Source organism: Watersipora subatra, chromosome 10 (assembly GCF_963576615.1).
Source record: "Watersipora subatra chromosome 10, tzWatSuba1.1, whole genome shotgun sequence".
Classification (NCBI taxonomy): domain Eukaryota; kingdom Metazoa; phylum Bryozoa; class Gymnolaemata; order Cheilostomatida; family Watersiporidae; genus Watersipora; species Watersipora subatra.
In genome coordinates this window covers 11,860,446-11,883,121 of record NC_088717.1, presented here as the reverse complement: position 1 = coordinate 11,883,121, position 22,676 = coordinate 11,860,446, and the positions used below count along the sequence as shown (strand labels likewise).

General features: G+C 35.3%; 1 protein-coding gene across 2 annotated transcripts; it reads right to left on the bottom strand.

The window, feature by feature from the left end:
* Positions 1-3,436: 3,436 nt before the first annotated feature.
* On the bottom strand, positions 3,437-21,763 carry LOC137406094 (uncharacterized). Of its 2 annotated transcripts, none has more exons than XM_068092621.1 (7): positions 21,405-21,763; positions 14,297-14,435; positions 13,169-13,240; positions 11,811-11,957; positions 10,307-10,440; positions 9,706-9,867; positions 3,437-4,565 (listed from the first exon to the last, which is right to left on the bottom strand). In XM_068092621.1, exons 1-7 carry the CDS (start codon positions 21,672-21,674, stop codon positions 4,446-4,448), a joined length of 1,044 nt encoding a protein of 347 aa, XP_067948722.1. In that variant the 5' UTR covers positions 21,675-21,763; the 3' UTR covers positions 3,437-4,445. The 2 variants fall into 2 exon arrangements, with proteins under 2 accessions (XP_067948722.1, XP_067948723.1); XM_068092622.1 differs by lacking the exon at positions 11,811-11,957 and adding an exon at positions 11,619-11,756.
* Positions 21,764-22,676: the final 913 nt, after the last annotated feature.

Here is a 22,676-nt window from a genome sequence, read left to right as displayed (position 1 = left end):
AACCTTCTAATAGTATTTTACTTTTTATAGTAATGATGAAAGCAAATTCAGCAAAGTACACAATAAGTGGAATTTAAGGGCTTCCTTTACGGTTAGTAGTGCTGACATCTTCCTTGTGTTTTTTTCTTAGCAGTTGCTTATTCTTTGAGTTCGTTTTGGTAAGTTTTTGTCTGTTTTAAGAACTTTAGTTAATTTAGCGAACATTCAAATGAGCACCAAATAACCTTCTATATGATATTTCATTTAATTGACAGAAAATTGTGTCAAATCAGATACTGCTATTTAAAAAGTAAGTCATTGGCAAGAATACAAAAATGTTTTTTGATAGTGAGAGGCAGTAGAGTGATCTTGCTCATCAGGAATGTTTCCTTAGGATTTGATTAGGCATCATACTGCGTTTGTTAAATGATGCTTTTATCGGTTTTGTCATTCAAGATGAACCTATTCAAAGCAGCGTGTAACATTTCTAATGGTTATACTACATTTACACTGGACCTAGGCATAGATCGGTTTGCCTATCTTTAGAAAGATCTTACTTGCTCCAAATCCTATGTCAATTTTAAAGTAGGTGTGTAAAAGCTGTATTTATCATACACGTTGACCATTATGATCTATTAAACCTAAATGTTTTGCCATCTCCAGAAAGTGCTGTCGCTATTTTACATGTTTGTATATATGATCAAAACTCACTCCTCTTGTCAGGATGTCAAACCTAAGCTGTCATCTGGCGTAAATAACTTTGTTTTGTGACTTGAAGATCAAATAAGTCACAGTTTTCTTTTCAATTGCACAAAAGCATGTACAGCTTTTAGATGGCCAAATGAAACATATGGAGAGCCAAAGACTCTCAGTAAAAGGCTGCAGTAGTAGTGCATGAAGAGGATGTATAAGAGGAATCTTAGAGCAAACCTGCCTCTAGTAGTAGTAGTAGCAGTAGTAATAGTAGTAGTAGTAGTAGCAGTAGTAGTAGTAGTAGTAGTAGTAACAATAGTAGTAGTAATAGTAGTAGTAGTAGTAGTAGTAGTAGTAGTAGTAACAGTAGTAATAGTAGTAGTAGTAGTATTAGTAGCAGTAGTAATAGTAGTAGTAGTAGCAGTAGTAATAGGAGTAGTAGTAGTAATAGTAGTAGCAGAAGTAGCAGTAGTAACAGTAGTAGTAGTAGTAGTAGTAGTAATAGTAGTAGCAGTAATAATAGTAGTAGTAGTAGCAGTAGTAATAGTAGTAGTAGTAGTAGTAATAGTAGTAGCAGAAGTAGCAGTAGTAACAGTAGTAGTAGTAGTAATAGTAGTAGTAGTAGTAGTACTAGTATCAGTAGTTGTAGTATTAGTATCAGTAGTAGTAGCAGAAGTAGTAGCAGTAATAGTAGTAAAAGTAGAACCAATAGCCATAGCGGCAGTAGGATTAATAGTGGTAGTATTAGTAGCAGTAGAAGCAGTGACAGTAAGTGTAGTAGCAATAGCAAAAATACTAGTAATGGATGCTCTTTTGCATTGACTTACTTATTGTCAGGTTCATTGAACTTAACATTGTTTCAATAACTGGTAAAATGTGATTTCTTTATTTGTTCACAATTTGTTTTGCCCAGAACAGGTAGACTTTGTAATGATTAACATATAGCAGAAAACTTCTCTACATATCACTTCAATAAATGGAACCCAACAAGCTTTTGCATAGTTAATATAGAGTTATGCTGACCGCTTGCTCAACAATGTTGTATACATCAATCTGGCAGCATTGTTTAAATTTTACCTTTCAATCTCTCGCCTTCATGTTTGGTATCCTTCTTCCTATCCGACCTAACTATGATTTCTCACCACCAAACATAAAGCATTTATCTTTTGATTGGAGCAATAGTAGGCCTGAGTAGTCAGTTTACATTGCTCTACTCCTGGAGAAACGTACAGGTAGTACTTTGACTCAGTATTATTGGCACAGAAAGTTTCTGCATTATTATAAACAGAACCAGTTAGTAGTATACGCCCAGTTAGTAGTATACGCCCAGTTAGTAGTCTACGCCCAGTTAGTAGTGTATGCTTAGTAGCATACTAGTTACGCAAGTTCAATGCGCTCATTTCCATCCCAAATTTCAAGATCAAAAGTTGGGGAAGCACTATACTTCAATATGTGAGAAATCCCCACTGGCAATATCAACTTCTGTGGGGAACTTCTAAGGGGAAATCAAGTTATGCAATAAACTTTATTGGTACATATCCGGTATTTTATCAATCAGTATAATACAGGGAGGAAAGTTGCAGAAGGTGAAACATCTCATTACAAGCCATATTATATGGCAATAAGATGTACAGGATTGTTAACAGAAAAATCAATTTCTGTCGTTGTCGTCATATTGCCGTCATATTGCCGTCATATTGTTTATGGTTGAAAGGCGCAATAAGTGACTAGAATGCGTGTCGGTAAGCTGAAATTTATCGACTTGGTAATGACAATAACTTTAAACAATATTCAATTGTAGACTAGAACAAAAATACAAAACCTTCGTTCAGTTGGAAACAAAAATACAACATACATGGATGTACGAAAATTCTTCAGGATTATGCCAATATACTTGGCTTAGCAAAAAAAACAAAATTGTTATTCAGCTGTAACACACACATGAACGAGTGTACACACGCAAAATTAGCAAAGTCACTTTCTTTTTCCGTCCAATTTTTCATCTTTTTGTTTAGGTTAAACACGCAATTCTGATGTCAAGCAGGCCCGGATCTCTCTCCTTACTGTCAAGGTCAGTCCTGCAGTCATAGGCCTGTTCATTAAAGGCTCAAATGACATTAAAGACATACCGTAGTTCAGGCATCAACGATTCATTGGCTGATATTGGCATACTTCGCCTGGTGTATCAAATAAAATCTGAAAACTTAGACGAGCGTTATATCTCGGTATGCCAGAAAAAGAGTTCTTTTTATTTAAAGAGGTGAAGCATCATACTTGGCTGATTATGTAGTCATATGGTATTATTGTGGTGTTATTCTTATTATGGCACTAGTTACAGTGCAATCCTTGAAAATGATGTAAATGTCTAGCATCAACAAGAGAGTGACAAAAGACATATATTATAGGTCTTGTATAACAACAAACAAACCTCAAGTGATACAAAAATGTATATACTTTCTGATAGAAATGTTTAAACTTTACATGAGAGGCTCTTTAACTTGCAACAAGCAATCTATGCTTTTCATTTATAAATAGCTTGTATATGTACATGTATCTACTGAAAAATACATAGACTTGTGACAGTGCTCTGATAACTTGAACTCTCTGATAGCTCGAACACTTTCACTCAGTCCCATGAAATTTGAGTTATCCATGTTTGACTGTATATATACATGTACACTTACTTTATCATAGCGGTACTATGTGCACATTTTCTGTTTGACTGAAAGATGCTGAAATTTCTCTAGAAACAGCATAATGATATCAATTTTGATTTTATTATAAACATGAACAGAGAAATATAATATCTAAATTAGACTATAAAAATACAATAATCTAACCGGGTTGCATTTGTTGAAAACATCAACATGGTGATGCCTGAAAATAGAAATGGTGGAAAGCCGCAGGATCAAATATATGTATCATCTAATGATAATATTTTGTCCAGACAGAAAAAATCAAATTCATATATAGGTATGTACAGGAGTCACTAAAAATCACCGAATGTCTCAATGCGGCTGATCTAATGCATAACAGTCTGCAAGTTCACTCCATTGCTTAGCCCCAGGTAGAAGCTTCAAGGCTGAACTGCATAAACTTGGGAAATCTTAAAAATCACTCAGTAATTTCGTGATTTTTAGCGATGTGAGTAAATAAAAATAGAAAAACAATTTCATTCGTACGTAGGAGAGGAATGCTCTATAAAATTTGGCTGCGTAACTAATGAGGTTGCCACATGTAGTGCAAGTAGTGAATATAGAGTACTGAATTACCATACTATTTCTGGTCTTGTCAGAAGTGGGAGTTGCAGAAGGGTGTAGAAATAGTTCACGGTAGTGAAAGTGCTTGTAAGTATTACAGATTTGCTTGATGATGATAATTTCAGAAAATAATAGTATTTGCAACAGTATTAGTAGTAGTAGTAGTAGTAGAAGTAGTAGTAGCAGTAGTAGTAGTAGTAGTAGTAGTAGTAGTAGTAGTAGTAGTAGTAGTAGTAGTAATAGTAGTAGTAGTAGTAGTAAAAGTAGTAGTGGTAGTAGTCATACTATTAGTAGTGTTAGCTTGCTCTCTTGCCAGACCTTGCAAGCAATGCATAAATCGACAGGAAAAATCCATCGCTGGGTTGTTTACTATCTGTCAAACTCAACTTCTTGGCAAACCTTATTGGCTGCTTGCCAAAGGTCAATGCAAAAATATAGTCACTGTTGCACAAGATAAACTGTAAAAAATAAAGTTGCATATTAGGGGTCCCAGTATCGCACTTTCTGTTTGGTCTATAAGCTGTAGTCATTAAGTTTTATGAGAGCCAGATGGAATGTTTCCTTCTCAACCAGGAACCAACTGTATCCTCCAATGCTCATAAACACTTGCTCTCCTTCCTTGAGATGGATCATCTAAAATAGTTTTAGTTGGTCAGCTTGCATCTGTTCAATAAGAAATGGTGTTGCTGCAGTTGTATTGGACCTGGCATAAACCAGCTGCCAGTCCTCCATTAGGTCAGCCAATCGTGCTGTTCATTTAAAAACTTGGGTCTGACTAGGTGAAGGTTCACCTTCCATGCTTCATTTCTCCCTTTTAAAGAGTTTAAACCTTGTTTTGAGGGAACATTCTAGCAAAATGGTTAAAAAATATTTATGGTTAGTCTGTGTATTTTTTTTTTTATCAAAAGTATTATATAGTGAACAGTGAAATAATATATAGCCTAGTGAACAGTAAAAACATATTCAAATATGTTTTTACTGTTCACTAGGCTATATATATACACAAAATTTTGTCGTATCATTATTTAAGTAATAGTTAAATGATGCTTTTAAGTTTCAAGAATATCTAATACAGTTAGGAACAATAATTGTGAGGTTTCTCTACTATGAAGAACAGAATTAAATAATCAAAACAAGTCGGGTGACAAGTTTTATTAAAATTTAAAGCAAAACTTATATATCATATGTTGTGATAAATACAAAATAAAATATATACAAGATGGAGGCATTCGCAGCAGTTAACATTTTTTCAAACATTGTAATAATAAGCCCTTATAAGTGAGAAATGAAAAATAATTTATGTGTATTTCACCAGTGTTACATGCTACAAAGTTTTGCCTTATTTTTCATCTTCGTAGCATGTAAACGGTTTAAAACCTCGAATCTTTAAATCTTCCAAGTGATTCAAACCTCCGTTTCAATGGAGTTATTTTTGAAACTATCGTATCAACGACAAAGTACTGAGTATCATGTAAACATTGATATTCGTATTATCGCACTAATCTTTGCGATCGGAGGTTGGATGTTCATTGTCTTGATCAGTGACGTCCTTACAGCATCCATACACAGCTCTGTTTTAATGCACATGTTTTAAAAATATTATCTCCTAAATAAACAATATTAACTCCGAACTTGAAAGAAAAATTTTGTACGCGCTTTGACACTGACATTTGACCTCAGACGCATTTTAAGAGTGTCAGCGGCGACATAAATTATGCGCCCCATTGTAAATAAGAGCGCAACCGACTAATATAGAAAACACCGAGTTGTGCGACAATTTCTTCGTAGCACATAAACTCGTCAGCTACGAATAATTGTGAGTTGTGCAACCATTCCTGCGTATCATGTAAATTCGCCTTCCTCATTCCTACGATCGAAAAAAAAATTCGAAAATCAAAAATTTGTAGCATGTAAGACTAGTTTTTGACTAGTTGAAATGAGTGGTCCTCATTGGGCGGATTACAATTTCCATTGTAAGTCCTTCTAACTAAAACCAGCTTCATTTGAGACCATATAAGAGGACTCACAGATTCCTCATAAATAAAAAGTGACTTTTGAATTAATCTTTAACTGCTAAAAATGATGATGGACAATTCGGATGTCGAAGCCTTTCATTGTTATACCAAAATAGCAGTTGTTTTATGTGTACCAACTTTGACGCAATCACAAAATTCTTTGCACACAACTAATAAGGCGAATAAATATGGACTCGAACCCACAAAATTCAGCTTATAAGACTGAAGCTTTAACCAATTGAACTAATCAACCAAACTGTGTAACACCTTCAGATGCCAATATTTATTTGATGTGATTTGTGGCAAAAAGCAAACAAACGGATCAAAAGACGGACGTACATACTGAAGGACGGACAACAGCCAATAATAATTTTCACTATAATAAGAGTCTTGTCCATCCGTCTGTCTGAAACCACGAATAGAGCAAAAGGAAAAAACACATCGCACGATAATTAAGCTGAGATATTCAGCTTGGCAGATTAGCGTACTGACTACTGCTCTACTCAGCCACTTTACCGCATGACAGAATAATTATGCACATGCTTATTACACATGATGGTCTCTCATGGCATATTTATATATAACATTTAAGCGTACCAGGCAGCAAGAAAAGTAAACATGAGGTACTTTATTAAAAAACCAGCGAAACCCAAAATTTGATAAAATTTGCTACTACATCTTCGTTCACAGGGAAGTGTTTACTGAGGTAGTTTTTTTATCAGTGCCATTCGCTGCTGTAATTATCAAGATATCACTAAATCCATGGCCTCAAGGGGACCTTGAAATGTCAATAAAATGTGCCAGAAGAAAACAAAAGACAGTTACTTTATATAAATTCTGTCGATAGACTTGGGGGACTTTTTGGAATAGTAAGGGAAATTTCCCTTAGTCATCTAGTCTCTTCCTCATAATCTCAGCCCACACACGGCTAGGCTTGGCAACACAAATGGATGATGCATGCCAATTGGCAAACAGTGTATATAAAAGGGTTCTTGCGGCTTTTATATAGATAGCGATAGGAGTCAGATGAACTTAAAAGTGTGACTTGACAACAATCTTCCAAATAGTTTTAATTTTCATGCTAACGTCTAGAGAAGACGTGCAACAAGCAGCTTATCACAATTTTGCTGAGTACATCAATGTTTTATTCGGTGTAACAAGCTAAAAAGATTTGATGTTGCCAACTTACGCACACAAGGAAAAGGTTTTGCTTTTTGTATACTCACACGAATTGGTATGTTTGAGTTTCGACTTTCTTTTTCCTAATTCCACCAGTTAACAGACAATTGTTGCTACTAACATACGCACAATGTCAAAAATCCTAAATATTTTTTCTTTTTCAGTATATAGTTTTTGTTTTAAAGTTATAGAAAGGATTATTGTCATCAAATTTATCCAACAGCCATCAAAGTTGTGCTTTTTTGGCCCAGCAAAAAGTAATTTGCTAAAACTTCAAACAAATTTAATTGGCAGTCATTAAGGTCACAAGATTAATTTTGTAATAAACTTTTTATCATGAACGATAAATAGTATAATATGTAGGTCTTAGCACTTGTTTAAAATAAAAATTTTAACCGTGGTTCACAAGTACACAGCAACATGTCAACCTTTTGTTTACTCAGAGATTAATTGATCGTGGTATCACCATCAGCACCTATTCTAAACTCTTGTATCAAAACAGGCATTCACTGATGTTTTCCTAAAGGAATCTCAAGCTTGAGATGCTTTTTATAGCCCTGTCACAAATACCAAACACTATAAACTGCAGACTCCTATCAGACTGATACAGCTACTCAATGAATTCAGATGAATTCAGTTCCAGTCAATTTATTTCTAGCCATACCTAAGTAATGGAGCTGATAATTTCTCTTAAATTTTTTTTTGGTTTTTTGTCAGAATCTTATGTCGCATTTTCCATGTTCTGTAATAAAAGTTGTAGCTAAAAATGTATTGTAGCAATTTTGTTAATAGTATTATATAGCTAAATTAAATTATTTAACTGTTTCGCTACCAAATTAATTTTTGTACTGGGACTTAATTACACAATATTTGACAAAGGCGAGTATAAATTGTCATAACTTTGTAGCCCCGCAATTTATAACAAAATATTTTTATGCTAAATTAATCAGCAAAAATATTTACGTCAACTGATACCATAAAAAGGCTACAAATTTGTTGAAGAATTAGCTGAAACACTTTTTTCAGTTTTTTTTGCTATGACCTTGAGGATATCCGAGTTTGACAAATTATCCATATTATTATAGCTTACGGCATTATTACTATTGCTAAAACTAAAATAACCACTCTCGGTAGTTCTATTGTCTAATAGGCAATCATAAAAAATATTTTGACATACAACTAACGAACCCTGCGTAGCTGTAATGTATCTCGCATGGCTGGTCATTGCGAAAAAACAATCGGAAGATCAAAATCATATATTTGCAAAGCGAAACTAAGCTCAGGATGAGCTGTGTTCTATTGGCCTAAAGCAGGCAGATGGTTGTTTCCTTTCATTTATGTACATATATGATAGGCTAATTAATTAACTGCTAGCTAATCAGAAATGTTTTGTAGGAAACCTACTAAAGCCACGCCATCCACCTTTTGGCCATACGAAAACGCTGTGTAGAGCCACACTACGCATTTCGAGAAGACAAAGAATTAATTACATTAATATATATAATTTTATTTAATATACATTTAATTTTAATATTCATATGGTATAATCACAAAGAGTTAAATATATCACTTTACTACATTCAAAGAAAAAAATACATATATATTATATGTATAATTATTGATGTAAAATAGGTACTAAAATACGCATTGCTAAGGATTTGGAATATCACTTGGAAGATATTGTTGCTTTGTGAGAATCAGAGTATCATACAAGGAATAAGGTTTTCTGGTATATTAGCAATAAGAGTGAGATCTATTTCCGATAGATCTAAAGCTCTATAAAGCTTTTTTCTATCAATCCATATTACAAATAGATATATTGCAATAGCAAAGCAGTTCATTTGTTTCAGAAAAAAGTTTTAAAGCATTTATTTTAAAAATGTTTTCAAGAAAAAGGATTTGACATACTTAGCAAAACTTACGCAACTATCTTACAAAAAACACATTAAACTTGCAGCTGAATTATGTATGGATAATTTGGCAAAAATCTTTACATAAGATTTCTGACAAAACTTCACTGGTTTCCAGTTTTTCCACTTTCACTTTTCTATTTCCACTTTCAGATTTGTGTACAGCTGTATATATCAACTGCTGTTTTTGGTTATGAAACACTTTCTTGAGCTAAATTGATACAAATAAAATTACTTATAAGCGATTAAGTCCAATCTTCTTAATTTTGAAGGCAGCTTTTAAGTACTATAAACAGGCGGACTTGTTTGTCTCTGGAAACTAATTCAGTTATATGGCACTTGCTAAACTCATGAGTGTCGATGGATTTGTCTCCCTTGCATATTAGTAGCCAGTGTTAAATTTTAACTTAAACATTTTCAACGTAGTCTATCACGGAATAGAGAAGGTAAGCGATACTATGTACAAACATTTGTATCAATCAGTTGTGCAACTGGTATAACTTCAGAGGTAAGCATCAAACAGATTAATTATAAAATAAAGTAAGTATATTTTTTAATTTTGATTAAAATCTTTCTGTTACTTTTTAAGTAACAAAAGCGAAAAACAGGTATTATATTATTGTATAGTCGAGCAGCGAGATCAATACCGGTGAAAAGAGTTATGCTCACCTGCCAGGCTTGACATGGATAAACACCGGAGTCATCAGGTGTCTGTCTTTCTCCTTGAGTGATCATACATTTGCTCACCAACTGTTGGTTATTACCAAGTGAATCAGTCTTGTAGACGCCATAGTGCGGGTGGTCTCTGTTTGTCACATCCGTAAAATGAATCTAAAGCGCAAGTAGAACATGTTAGAGAGTAGCTATGTAATGCTTTATATGGAAGTTCATTTAGCTCAGAAGTTCAGTACAGGAGTTCATATTAGCTACTGGTAGACGTAAACTTTATCAATGGGATAAAGGTAAAGGTCGAATCAGAAATATTGTCTTTTTTATTTTAGGGTTTCTAATGATTAATATTAAACAAGAAATACAGAAAACTTAGAAGAGCCGCTACCAAATCTTTCAGATTTTTGCCTTCGAAAGCAGTTTTGAAGATGCGATCACATTAATTTCTTGTAGATTTTCATTACAAAGCACAGGTATTTTTCTATTATTTGAGATTGTGTTTGTTGTTTAAGGTGAGCTGTTAAAATGATTCAAAACTAAAATTAGTAAAGCCTGATTGATCGCAGTCAAGACGCTCAGAAGAAAAGGAAAGTTTACTTACGCTAGCATGAACAATGTAGATTCCATCATGTTTGACCTCGATTCGACCATCATATGTTAGGTTGAAGTTTTCAATGGACTTTGTTCTGTTCATCCATGAAGCCTTCTCAAAGTAAAAGTACATGTGGTTGTACCCTGTGAATAGTAGTGAGTAATGGCTCATTACTCATGTTGAAAACATTCTTTTGCTATATATGGCTATTTGCAAATTTATTTGCATGCGAAGCATTTGAAGCAGGCAGCAAAGCTGTCCTTAACCCTTAAAATCTTCCACAATGACTAAAACCTGTTTAGTTTCACATTAAAAATTCAATACAATCAGCACACTATGAACATATGTGGCTTGAACGGAAATTAATTTGTTTTGCGTTAGCAAATTCTTTTGTACAAAAAAATCTGCTCAAATATGTGTTAGAATAACTGTTTATGTATGGTATGCTTTGAAACATTCTTTTCTGCAGAGACCTATGTCAAAGTCCTTAAACCAAGTGGTTATGCCTGTGCCCTTACCACCGTCTGAGCTACTACAAATATCACGTTTTTATTGTATTCAAAGTCTTCAGCCTTCACATCACTACCATCATCTAAATCCAACACCATCATCAGATCAGCCAAATGATCATTTACCACCACAAGATTAAATAAATTTCTAGATTTTCATTTAAAACGTCAAGTTGTGATTTGTTTCTTCTCCATCTATTTTTAGTAGCAGTCACATTTCCTTATTTCTTTAGTTCATAGCTTAAAGCAATGCATAGATAGATATTTTGTCGACAGTATTTAGGGCTTAACAGAATGATGCCCCTTTACTGTTTTACTAGGCAGCCGCTTTATCGGCTTCTATCAGAAACGATAAAAATTTTATTAGCCCACAAAGCAGATAAAAGACATATACGTCATTTCTCCAGTATAAGGGTTTTGTTTTCGAACGCCTTATTTTTTTGCACATACAGTGGAACTTCGGTTCTCGTACGCTTCGGTTCTCGACCAATTCGGATTTTCGAACAATCTTCTAGAACGAATTATGTTCGAGAACGAGGTTCCACTGTATATGTGGTTGTTCAACAAGGAATTAATTACAATGCATTTCATTTTGACTCTGATTGTTTGTACATTGGCTACCATCAAATGTTCCACAAATTATGGCAGATCTTTGTCAAACAGCTTAACCTTTTGAACTTGTAACCTTGGCTTTCTCTTACACTTAACCAAAGATAAACATAGCAGATGGGAACTCATAAGGAACTTATAGTGTGCCAGTGAACTGAAGGCTAGAGTGTTCACGAGCGAGCGTGTCTAGGAACTAGTCTTACAAGAAAACTGCATTGCATTTAAAGTCAGGTTCGAGGTGCTCATGCACCAGTAATCATCATAGCCATTTTTCATCAGTTTTCTGTTGGCACCACACTCCACACTCCTTCTTTGATAGCGTTTAAAGGCAGTCTTTGAGTCTAAAATCACATTTATAACAGACAAATGAAACTCTAGTACAACGGCTAACTCACTACTGGTTCGGTATTTTGGAAGCTCCCTGCGTGTAGCATTCCGTTTCGTTGTGCACCACATCTGCTTGTCAGTTCTTTCATACAAAGTTCCACATTTTGCTGCCTCAAATGCATCATCGCTTACACGGAACTGTCGTTCATCAGCTTCTGATCAGTAAAAAAATCCAGCTATAGTGGTACAAAACCTACACTAAACACAAGAAAGTAATTGTTGTACGTTGTTGTACTTTGCTGCACTTTGTGAGATTTATAAATTGGATTTGATAAGCATCAGCATAGGTAAACATTTGTACAGCTTTCAAATTTTGCAGTCCTAAAAATAGAAGCTCGCCCTAGAAGCTAGTTATTTGTGCAAATCTATTCTGGCGATATCCTTGTAACAACAGCTAACTCACTAACAAGATCACATACTGCATCACACACTGTTATTATTTTATCTCAAATTAACTATATATGATAATAGGCATAAAATAGCAACTTTTTCTTTTTATGTTGTTTTTCGGTCAGCTGTTTTAGCAAATTTTGGTTTGAAGAAAAGATTTAAGTACACGCAAAAACTGTTTAGAACAAAATGATTGAAAACTGCTAAAATTAGAAATAGTTTTATTAACAAATCTTAAATCTAGGATATCAGATGCTTTCAGCGTAAATTACCTTCGGAGTCTGTAAGCAGTGCTGCAATTAAACATAACGCCGAAAATTCATAGTAATATAGTGATAAAATAGATCAATTCAACGAAGTTGTAATTTCTTTCAGAAATATTTTCAACCGTTCACCAAATTTATCTCATCTATAGAGTTACTCAAATTAAGGTCTGGTACAAATGTTCGTGTCTATCAGTTGGGCAACTGGTATAACTTCAGAGGTAAGCATCTCTAGAGTGCAATTGAAGTAGCAAATGGGGTAACGCGCTAATGCACCATTACTATATTATGAAATAATATTAGGAAATATATTAGCATCAGCTAATGAAGTAGCATGAACTAATGCTAAAGCAATAGCACAGATATTGCATTAGCCAATGTGATAGCATAACATAAAATAATAGCTTTAGATAATGAAATACCATTGGCTAGCTAATGGTATATGAAGAAACACCAGTAGCTAATGCAGTAATACTAGATTATGAAATAACATTATCTAATGCAATAACAAGAAAAACTAAAACAACATTAGCTAATGCAATAGCACTAGATTGTAAAATAACATTAGCTAATGCAATAGCATCAGATTGTAAAATAACATTAGCTAATGCAATAGCATTAGATTGTGAAATAACATTAGCTAATGCAATAACATGAAATACTACACGAGCATTAGCCAATGCAATTGCACTAGCCTCACGGAATATGCCTACCTTTTGCATCGAATTCAGTTCTTATTTTCTTAGGATCGCCATAAACCATTGCAATGTTGTGACTAGCAATTCCTAAAACAGTTGCAGTTATGATTAGTAGAAGTATGCAAACTTACTGCTCTAGTGCAGATCTCACAAATGGTCTAATTTAAATGCAATAATGGCAAATTGGCAGGAGCAATCAAGAGAGTGAAACACTACATTCATAAACGATTCTTCTTCAATTATTGCTTAAAATGTTTTATTGTACTTCCAATTTATTTGACAGCTTGTAATCCGTTTTTGTAGTATGCTTCAGACATTTTTTTAATGTTCTCACTTTGGTATTTTCAGTCTGAAGCAAGCTATGAATCTTTAGAAGAACTTTCGAATCATTGTGTAGAGCTAAGAATGGCAGACAAGGTTTCATTGTTCATAATTTAAGGGAATTGGCAAAGCATCAATACATTCAAAGATAAGCAAAAATCTAGCTATCAAGTCAAGATCGATATGAACTAGTCCATACAATTGATTTTACTCAAAAAAACTTCTTAGCAAAAAAGATGACCTTGGAAGGTCAACTAAAAAGTGGCTAAAGTATAGCTATGAACTTGAAAAGCAAAAATGCTGATTAAAAGTTACGGGTAGCAGACAAAAGTTTTCAAATGAAAAAATTAAAGAAAATTGTGATTCACTCTTCTGATCTTGACATAGCTTTAGTATAGCTGCTACACTTATAATTACTTTATCATTTATCAAAGATAATTGATAGGTGTAGGTGAGCCGATCAAAATAGTCAGTCTAAAGAAGCTCCAAGAAGTAACTAACATATGTTGCAATGTTATTCGTCAGTATCATCAATCTTGTAGGAGATGGAACTAACTTTAGTCATGTCTATTCAATGGTTCCTTGTTTCACATCAAGCCAGCAAATATTTTGTCTTAGACTTTGAGATGGCTCATATTTCAAAAAACAAGCAAATTGACCAGCCCAAATCTTTGGAGACTTATCAGTGTGTATTGTTAGCCAATATAGAAGGATAGTTTAGCAGAGCCAGGAATTGTACAGAATACCACTCATTTTGCTCGTGTTACTCAGTTTGTATTCTGGGCCATCGCTAAAAGAATATAAAAAGATACTAAAGCTAACCATGATGAGAAATGCGATGGTGTCGAGATTCTTCAATCACATCATCATCAGCATCATCATCATCATTCGAGCCGGCCTCTCTTTTGAACCTTTCTTCAAACTCCAAGTTGTCTATGTCTTCTTCCAGGGCAATTCTCTCCTGGGTAACAAATGCAAAGTCAAGACGATCTCACATTTGTAGTGAATTTACTGAATACTTTTTTGTAACATCAGGCCTGGTCTGTGATTTTAGGGCAGCTTTCTGTGTGTGTGTGTATGAAATCATGATTCTTCCTCAAAGGCTGTCTATATATACAGCTGAAGTTTAAAGGGTGCTTTAGAAGAGAGATGGTTATACATGCTGACCTGTTCAGCAAAGAACATGTCAGCATGTATAACCAATAAGAAGTCATTGCGTCTTTGCTGACCTGTCCAGCAAAGGCATGATGATGATGCTTTAATGGCTAGAAAAGCCAATCATGTGTTGTTTTCTGGTATTTAGTGTGTTTTATATCTAAAATCATGTATTTGAAGTCTTGGATTATCTCAAAAAATAGCTAGAAAAAACTGCTTCGTTAGAATTAGGTAATACTTGTTGAAAATATGACGAGGTTTGACAGCGTTAAACTTTGCAGAATTTGAAGTCAGTATCAGATGGCAATGGTTTGTGAGTTCAACAACCAAAGAGAAAAACAAGTCACAGAAAAACAAGGTACACTCAAACATCCCACTAAACAGGCAGCACTAAACAGGCAGCACAGCTCATTTATTGTATCTGATAAATGAATATTTATGTGACAGATTTGGTATTGAAGAGTGTGAAATGAGTGTTATAAAAGCAAGTTTTCTTTGGCAGACGTATTGTATAATTGATTAGCATTCATATTTATGATATGCTCAGAGAAGCATAAGTGTCGATTAATCTGTATTGTTTCTATGTTGTGGGCAATGACTCCACAGTGGTCCATTCTATTCATTCTACCTGGTGTTTACACTGTTACCTTTTCTATAACCCTGGATGACATTTTAGCTGCACACCTAGCGAATACCTAGAGAAAAACAACCGATTAAAATGTCTCAGGCTTTTTTGTAGAGGTTTCTCCAAATCGGATAGTTTAGTAAGCAATTGGGACAGTAATTACTCTACCTAAAGCAACTCACCATAATCTAATAAACAATAGACAATAATAGTTCTTCATCAGGAAGATTGATCTCATTTGTGAATACAGCCTTTTTTCAAAAAGGAAGCTATATCATGAGACATAGTATAATTTCACTCTTATTCACTCATTGCTTACATCTCATTAAGACAAATGAATCATACATTAAAATTGAATGACTCATTGGCTCACACTAAGTTTATTTAAAGAAATGGGTCAAAAAAATGGCATTACCTATTTTTTGAGGAGGCTGACTACCTATTGTCCACATGATAAAACATAGTTCCAGCAGATGATAAACAGCTAATAAATATACAGGTTTGTTTGGCAGTAGTGAAAAAGGTCTGGAAATTGGTTGTTATTGCATAGCAATACACAGGAAGTTTCAATGAAGCAACTACCCCCAATAAACTAAAAGTATATTTTGGTTCAGGAGTATGCTACTATCCAGCAAAAATATACAGGGGTGCTTGACATGTTAGCATAGAGAGGCTTAACATGTACTGGGGAAGAGGCTAAATATAGCTGTTCCAGGAAGTTAGCAGAAGAGTATTGCAGATTGTTTTAATATAGTGATATGAGGAACTTATTCTTTTGTTCATTGCGGTGATGAGTAAGTTAAAAGCCTGATTCAATTATATGGCCGTATGTCAGTGGTGTCCTTCTGGCATTCATCGTCGATTATCGTTCAGCATCGACGAAGCAACACGGATACGTTGGGAAAGTTTGCAGTTGTTAAAATTTCCTGATATTTCGCCAAGCATCGATGACAGCCTGTACATTGTAAACCATTTCGGCGATAGTGATTTGCAGTCGTGGACAGCAGATTTACTTATTTCTGTTTATGATAGCTGTTGCAGGATTAGTATTTGATTCGAGCCCGCAAAAACAAAAAGATTTTTTCCTAAAAACTTTTAAAAAAATGAGAACACTGCGACACAGAATATTTGCTGATGCAAACGCAGATGGGTTTGTGATAGTGTGAACATTGTTATCGTTGACGATCATCGAAGTATAGTGCCATCAGCATCGAGATAGGGCGATATAGTGTGAACCAGCCTCCAGGTACTCAAGCTCTAAAGCTAAGAAATAGATGATAAGGACTAGTGCATTGCACAAAGAATACTGATGAAATAGAAATATATGATATTAAAGTTACTAGCCCTGACTTTCTTTCTAGGTAGTATTTACAATGAATTCCTATTTATTCCCACTACAGGTTGGCACTGGTTACATGTGTATACATATATTATGTTGTTAGGAGAGAACAGAATCTAGTGGTAACTCTGGTCAGAGACAACAACATTTGTGTTGGTTAATCCCTCTAGCTGAATAGTTGCCAAGCGATACCTGACTCTAAAGCACTTGGTTGGTTTTGCTCAGGCACCCTTATAATCTAGCAATCGCAGTGCAAATATTAGCAACAATTGGTTGAAGAAAAGGTGCCTGGACTATTTATCGATTTACATAAAGCAAAGGGGAAGTCCCTCTACATCACTTTGCATAACCACTTTTTATTGCTCTTGACTGCTTATCTCTTCATAGCTTAACACATGAGGCCGCATGCTTGGTAGATGGTATGTCTGGATTAGACTTTGAATTGTTGGTAGGCGGTACGTGCGCAAATCATAAACACTGCAGGTCATCTACATGTAGATCAATGTTGAGCATCTCGTAAATGCAAACAAACACTACAGATTAATTGCAGTTCTTCATGTAGTATACAAGTGCTCCGTTTGTGTAATCACTACCACTGACCGACACCATGGCCTTTGCCCAAACTTAGTAGGCTACTTGGAAAGGCTAGTCTCTGCAGTCACCCCTTTTCACCATATAGAGCAGTGCTTTTACTAAGGAACTGCATTAAGTTCAAAAATGCCAAATCTCAGCAAGCCTTCTTAGCTTTACAACTGCTTCCTAATTCATAATGTGAAGATGCGTGTAAGGGTCAAGGTCATGCGTAGGGAGCATGTGTATGGTGTACACGTAGATGTACCCTTCGCAGTCGTACAAGAATTATGGTTGTTATTTGTAATGGTAGTCAGTAATCGAGGCAGGTGCGCCGTATACCTCCCATGCACTGTCAAATGATCTGGCCTGAGATCTTTCTTAATAATTTATGTTTAGCATTCAAATAGTCAAACCATTCTCATGTAAAAAACATGTTCAGCAAATACTAAAACGTCCTTTTGAGATTCCTCCACAAATCAACTTCTAAATGTTAGAGTAATTGCTAAGTTGGTGACATATCATTAAAAAGATAATGAATAGGGTACTTCACGTTTATAGTTTCGTGAAGAACCCACAATTACTTTAAAGTATTTTCGTTCAGTGATTCATAATATTTCCCATGCATACATTCGAAGAACGCAAAATATACCCTAAATTTACACGCCAGATGTTAGAGCTAAGCATGAACATGACAAGTGATGGCTTAGTCCACGGGTTCATATTGATTTGTATGCGCTTATAGCATTTTTTCTTCATTTAAACATTCTGTTAGGTCCTTGGCAGTGGCATTATGTTTAATGCTATATATTTAGGTAATCAGAAGTTGTAAATGTACGCACTTTATATTAGACCCTAGAAAATTAAAGTAGTAACAAGTTTAGTACAAAAAAGACTGTTCGTATAAAAGATACGAAAATAGTTTGGTCTAGACAAATACTATTAGACAATACCAGACATGTTTCTATAAATGTGATTGGCTCGTCAAACTTTGCGAGTGAGATAGAATCAAGCTTGACACTCAAAATATAAGGTTCACACCATTTCCACGTTTTTCTTGCCTGTTCTAGTCACAAACATCTCAGTCTCTCACAATAACCACCCGTGGTAAACTAGGGGTCTTCATATCAAAAAAGTTATAAAAATTCGCTTCTACTTCACGGTTCCTTTATAAAAGAACAAAAATGAATGAGCTTCAAATAGACATCCATTCAAAATCCATAAAGAATCTCCGAAGGCGCATACAGACAAACACTTGTGCAGAAATTTTGTATATATCGCTGAGTAATATGTGTGTTTACTCTTAATAGTAGACTCGCTAATCACATAAGTGTGAAAAAAAATTATTGTAAAACTCCCAGAAGTCAAAGTGCAGAGTACTTGAAGGCTTTCATGAGAAGCAAAAAGCTTTTTTAGTAAGAATATGGAAAACTTATTGTAATGTCAATTTTAAAGCATCTTTGTTAGGTCAGCGTTGCTCAGAGTCTACCGAGACTAGAAAAGCAGTTATTCTACACATTAGGACTTTGAAATTCACACGACTGATCGACTGTAGAAAACTGGCCAGTAATTCCTGCATATGACCAAGACTGTAGATTACACTTGATTTAGATTAGATTAAGCAGCCAGGATGCATGAAGACTTCAGAAGATGAGCCTCAGCAGTGCATTGATGCTTCAATCTATTGATCTCAAAGCTTCTCAATCAGGAAATATGACCAGGTAGAGTCTAAACAAGTCACTTTCTCTTGTTAATCATAGGCTAAAAACTAGACATTTGAGTCTGTTCCTTCATTACAATGATTGCATTTTTAAAGGTTAAAAGTATAACAATATTGAGGGAGAACATGTGCCGGCTCTTGCTGGCAAGTTGATAAAACCAGTCGCCCTCTGATACCGACTGTATCAGTTTATCATTAAAACCCTTTTCTTGGAAGACATCGGAATTTCATCTTACAGCATTTTATCTAAGGTTAGATCAGGTGCCTAGACAGATATTATCCTTTATTTAAATATTTGCTTAGGAATATTGCTTTTAGCCCAAGTAAAGCTATAAAATATAATGTTGGAAACTGTCCAGTATTCTCTAACCTTGAGAGATTGCTGCAAATAGATTAGTCCTGTGGGTAATTAAGCAACGAAAAAAATATCATACGATCATTTTTAAACATTTGTTGATGTAATAATTTGGTAATTAACGTATTTACATAACTAATGAGTTGCTGGTGTGAGAATGGCATGATGGTAATTGTTTAATTTCCGAATTAACTTTTAAATATGTGAAATTTATAAATGATGGCAAATAGGTTTTTCATTAAAACGACAGAGTAGTTGCAAATATCTTTACCAATATTGTGCTGAGCATTTGCATCATAGACATAAGCATTAATACCTGAGCTAAATATTCCAGCTTAGCTTAACCTAAGCACCATAGTAACCTAAACTGTGTTGGGTGACTTTTTGTCGTAAGCCCAGTTAGTCGATTGTGAATGCTGGAGTAACTCTATTAAAAAACGCTAGCATGTATTTGAATTGTGATTTCGTTTATTTCAGTGTAACAAATCATAGACAAAAGATTTTTATGTGTAAAAAATACTAGAACGCTTTTTATTCACAAAATACCTATTATGCTGCGCTTTCACTATGTTTCCATGATGCGCAGTGCTTCGGAGTTGCGCCCTCTCCAAATCATGGAAACGGTGTCTTCGCACTGAAATCACTGCGCACTGGTCAGTGCGAAGCCAGTGCAAATTCGCAGCAAGGAAACGGCAGTTGCGCAGTGGCTGCGCATAGCTCTCATGCCGTGGAAACAGATTCTTAGAGCGCCATAGACTAGTACAAAAGTTATTTTGCTTATCTTTGTTTTTGCTATTCTTCCGATATTTTTTCCCTTAAATTTAATTATGGTCTGCTCCTACGAAGATGATGAAGTGATTACTTTTCTGGACTTTGTTATCGATACCAACACTTTTCGAAAAATAGGTGGCAAGCCCTAAAGTAACATTTCAATAATCTATTACTTATATAAATATTTGTTAAAAATATATATTATTTGTAAAAATTGTGTTAAGGTTTGTAAAACATTGTGAATGTGTATTGTAAATAAAAGTATAATGACGACAAAAGCATAAAAAGACCTTTTCTGACATTCGGTACGCATGATCGATTCCATGTATCCATCCAGCGACTCGACTTATACAAATTCTCTTTTCGGGCTAATTTGCTGAAAACCACTGCGCAGCATGGAAACGTACAATCCCCTCGACTTCGAAGAGGGCTGCTTCGCAGTACTGCGCACCATGGAAACATAGTGATTGTCGATTCTTCGCATGCTTACAATCGCTTATGCAAACTAGAACAAATCATGAGCAAAAAAGTTGGCTTATTGCCAACACCAATAAACATTGAGTCTGCAGAGTTGTACTTGTCCTCAACATGCTACTGGTGAAAGCAATTACTAAGTTTTCATACAGAGATAGTGTATCGACACTTGGGTACACCAGTGCTGAAACGCTATGCTGGGCTGACAAGCAGATCATGTTTTTTTATAGGTCTTTACCGTAAAGCGATGGTTGAGCAATGCCCAATGTCAAGGTTGTATTTTTAAGATGTCACACCCACATAATTGTAACCATTTCTATGCCATAAAGGTAGGGCCACACGAGACAAACTTCACTACAAATCGGTGAAATTTGGACGAAACGAATCGTACGAATTGACATTTGGACGAATTCGTCCATCGTTGGTTGCGCACGATGAACGAATCCTGAATTGGACGAAACGTCAGAAATTACTACGCATCGTCGTTTGATTGGTCGGTTGAAAAGGTTAGTTGAATGTTGAAGGTCGTTTTCTTTGGCGCATATCCAGAAAGATTGAAACGGAATCGTCTTCAATTTATCACCGCGTTCTGATTGGCTAGTTGAAAGTTAGTTTCGTACGAATCCGTGGTGGAGAAACTCCGTGTGGCAGGTCAGAAATTTCGTACGATTGGAATTTCCCAGATTAGTTGAAATTACACGATACGTGTGGCCCTACCTTAAAGAGGGCGCAAAGCACAGGTGTTTCACTTCAGAACAGCAATGCTAAATCAAGAGAGAACAAGAGCAACACCGCTGTTTTCAATACGCAGTACAATATCGTTGTATGGAACAATAGTAAATGTTAGCTATCCATGTGATAGCTTGGCAGACAAAACCTAGTTATTTCCTATTTTTGGTTGCAAGGTGCCTGGATACTTACCAGTGCCTGGATTCGTTTTTCCAATCTGCCGACATGTTCTTGCAGATGGCTGATATAGAAACCAAAAATACCAGTAAGACAAAACATCATTCCAAGAAGCAGAATGCCGATAAACATCAAGCATGCATATTGCGTGGTGTGTTGCTGATATCTCTTTTTCTGAGCTCTTTCATTGCTTTTGTTCTGCACAACGAGGCGCTTGCCCGCATATCTTATTTTCTCCGAAGGCGTGTAAGGCACCAAACACTCTGTTGAACTATTCATAGCCATGGTTTGACAATGAATTCTGGTTCCTATCAACCGTACAGTTATGAAAGTTAAAAGAGCTTGGTGATATTGAGGATGTTAACCTTCCCACACCATCCACTGCATTGATCTGTTTCTATGAAATCGAAACTCAATATATATATAGATATGTATTGACCACAACGCATTACAAAGACACTAAGCGGTGTAACAGGGGCGTAGCAACCCCTCTGCTCAACAACTTACCTATTTAAGCAGATATTGACTTCTTCAGAAAGGTTGCTCTAAGCTATTGCTTGTTTATACATGGCATTGTTGGGTTAGCTGCGATTAGCTTTCCTACTTGGAGTTTACAGCACTCAGAAAACGCATACAGTAATAACTTTACTGAGGCATTAAATTCAATCCGCCCTTGAAAGTAGCTAGTTCCTTGTCTAGGACATTGTGAGTTCAAATTTGCACACGCCTCACTGACTTATTCCGTCATAGCAGCCATTGTGATATCACTAACTTCTTATCGTTTAAGCTACAGGCTGGTTCACACTATATTGCCGCAGTATCTCAGCGTTGATGCCACAATATTTCGGTGTCGATAATAACAATGTTCACACTATCCCAAACCCATCCGTGTTTGCATCAGTGACGTAGTGTTTTCATTTTTCTTTTTCAATTTTCGCAAACAAACCTGTTTGTTTTCGCATGACTAAAATCAAATACTAGTCCCGCAGCAACAGTCATAGATACCATAACTAATATTAATAACATATTATTATTAGTTATGGTATCCATTATTAATAACATACCATATTAATAACGGACCGCGAACTACCATCGCTGAAATAGTTCACATTTGAAAGGCGGTCGTAGATGCTCGCCAAAAGATCGGAAAGTTTGACAGCTGCAAACTTTCCTGACGTGTCCGCGTTGTTTCGTTGATACTATCGGTTTGTGGTTCATATAATTGACGATGAGCACCCCAAGAAAATGCGGACATACGGCGATGCAGTGCGAACCAGCCTTAAAAAT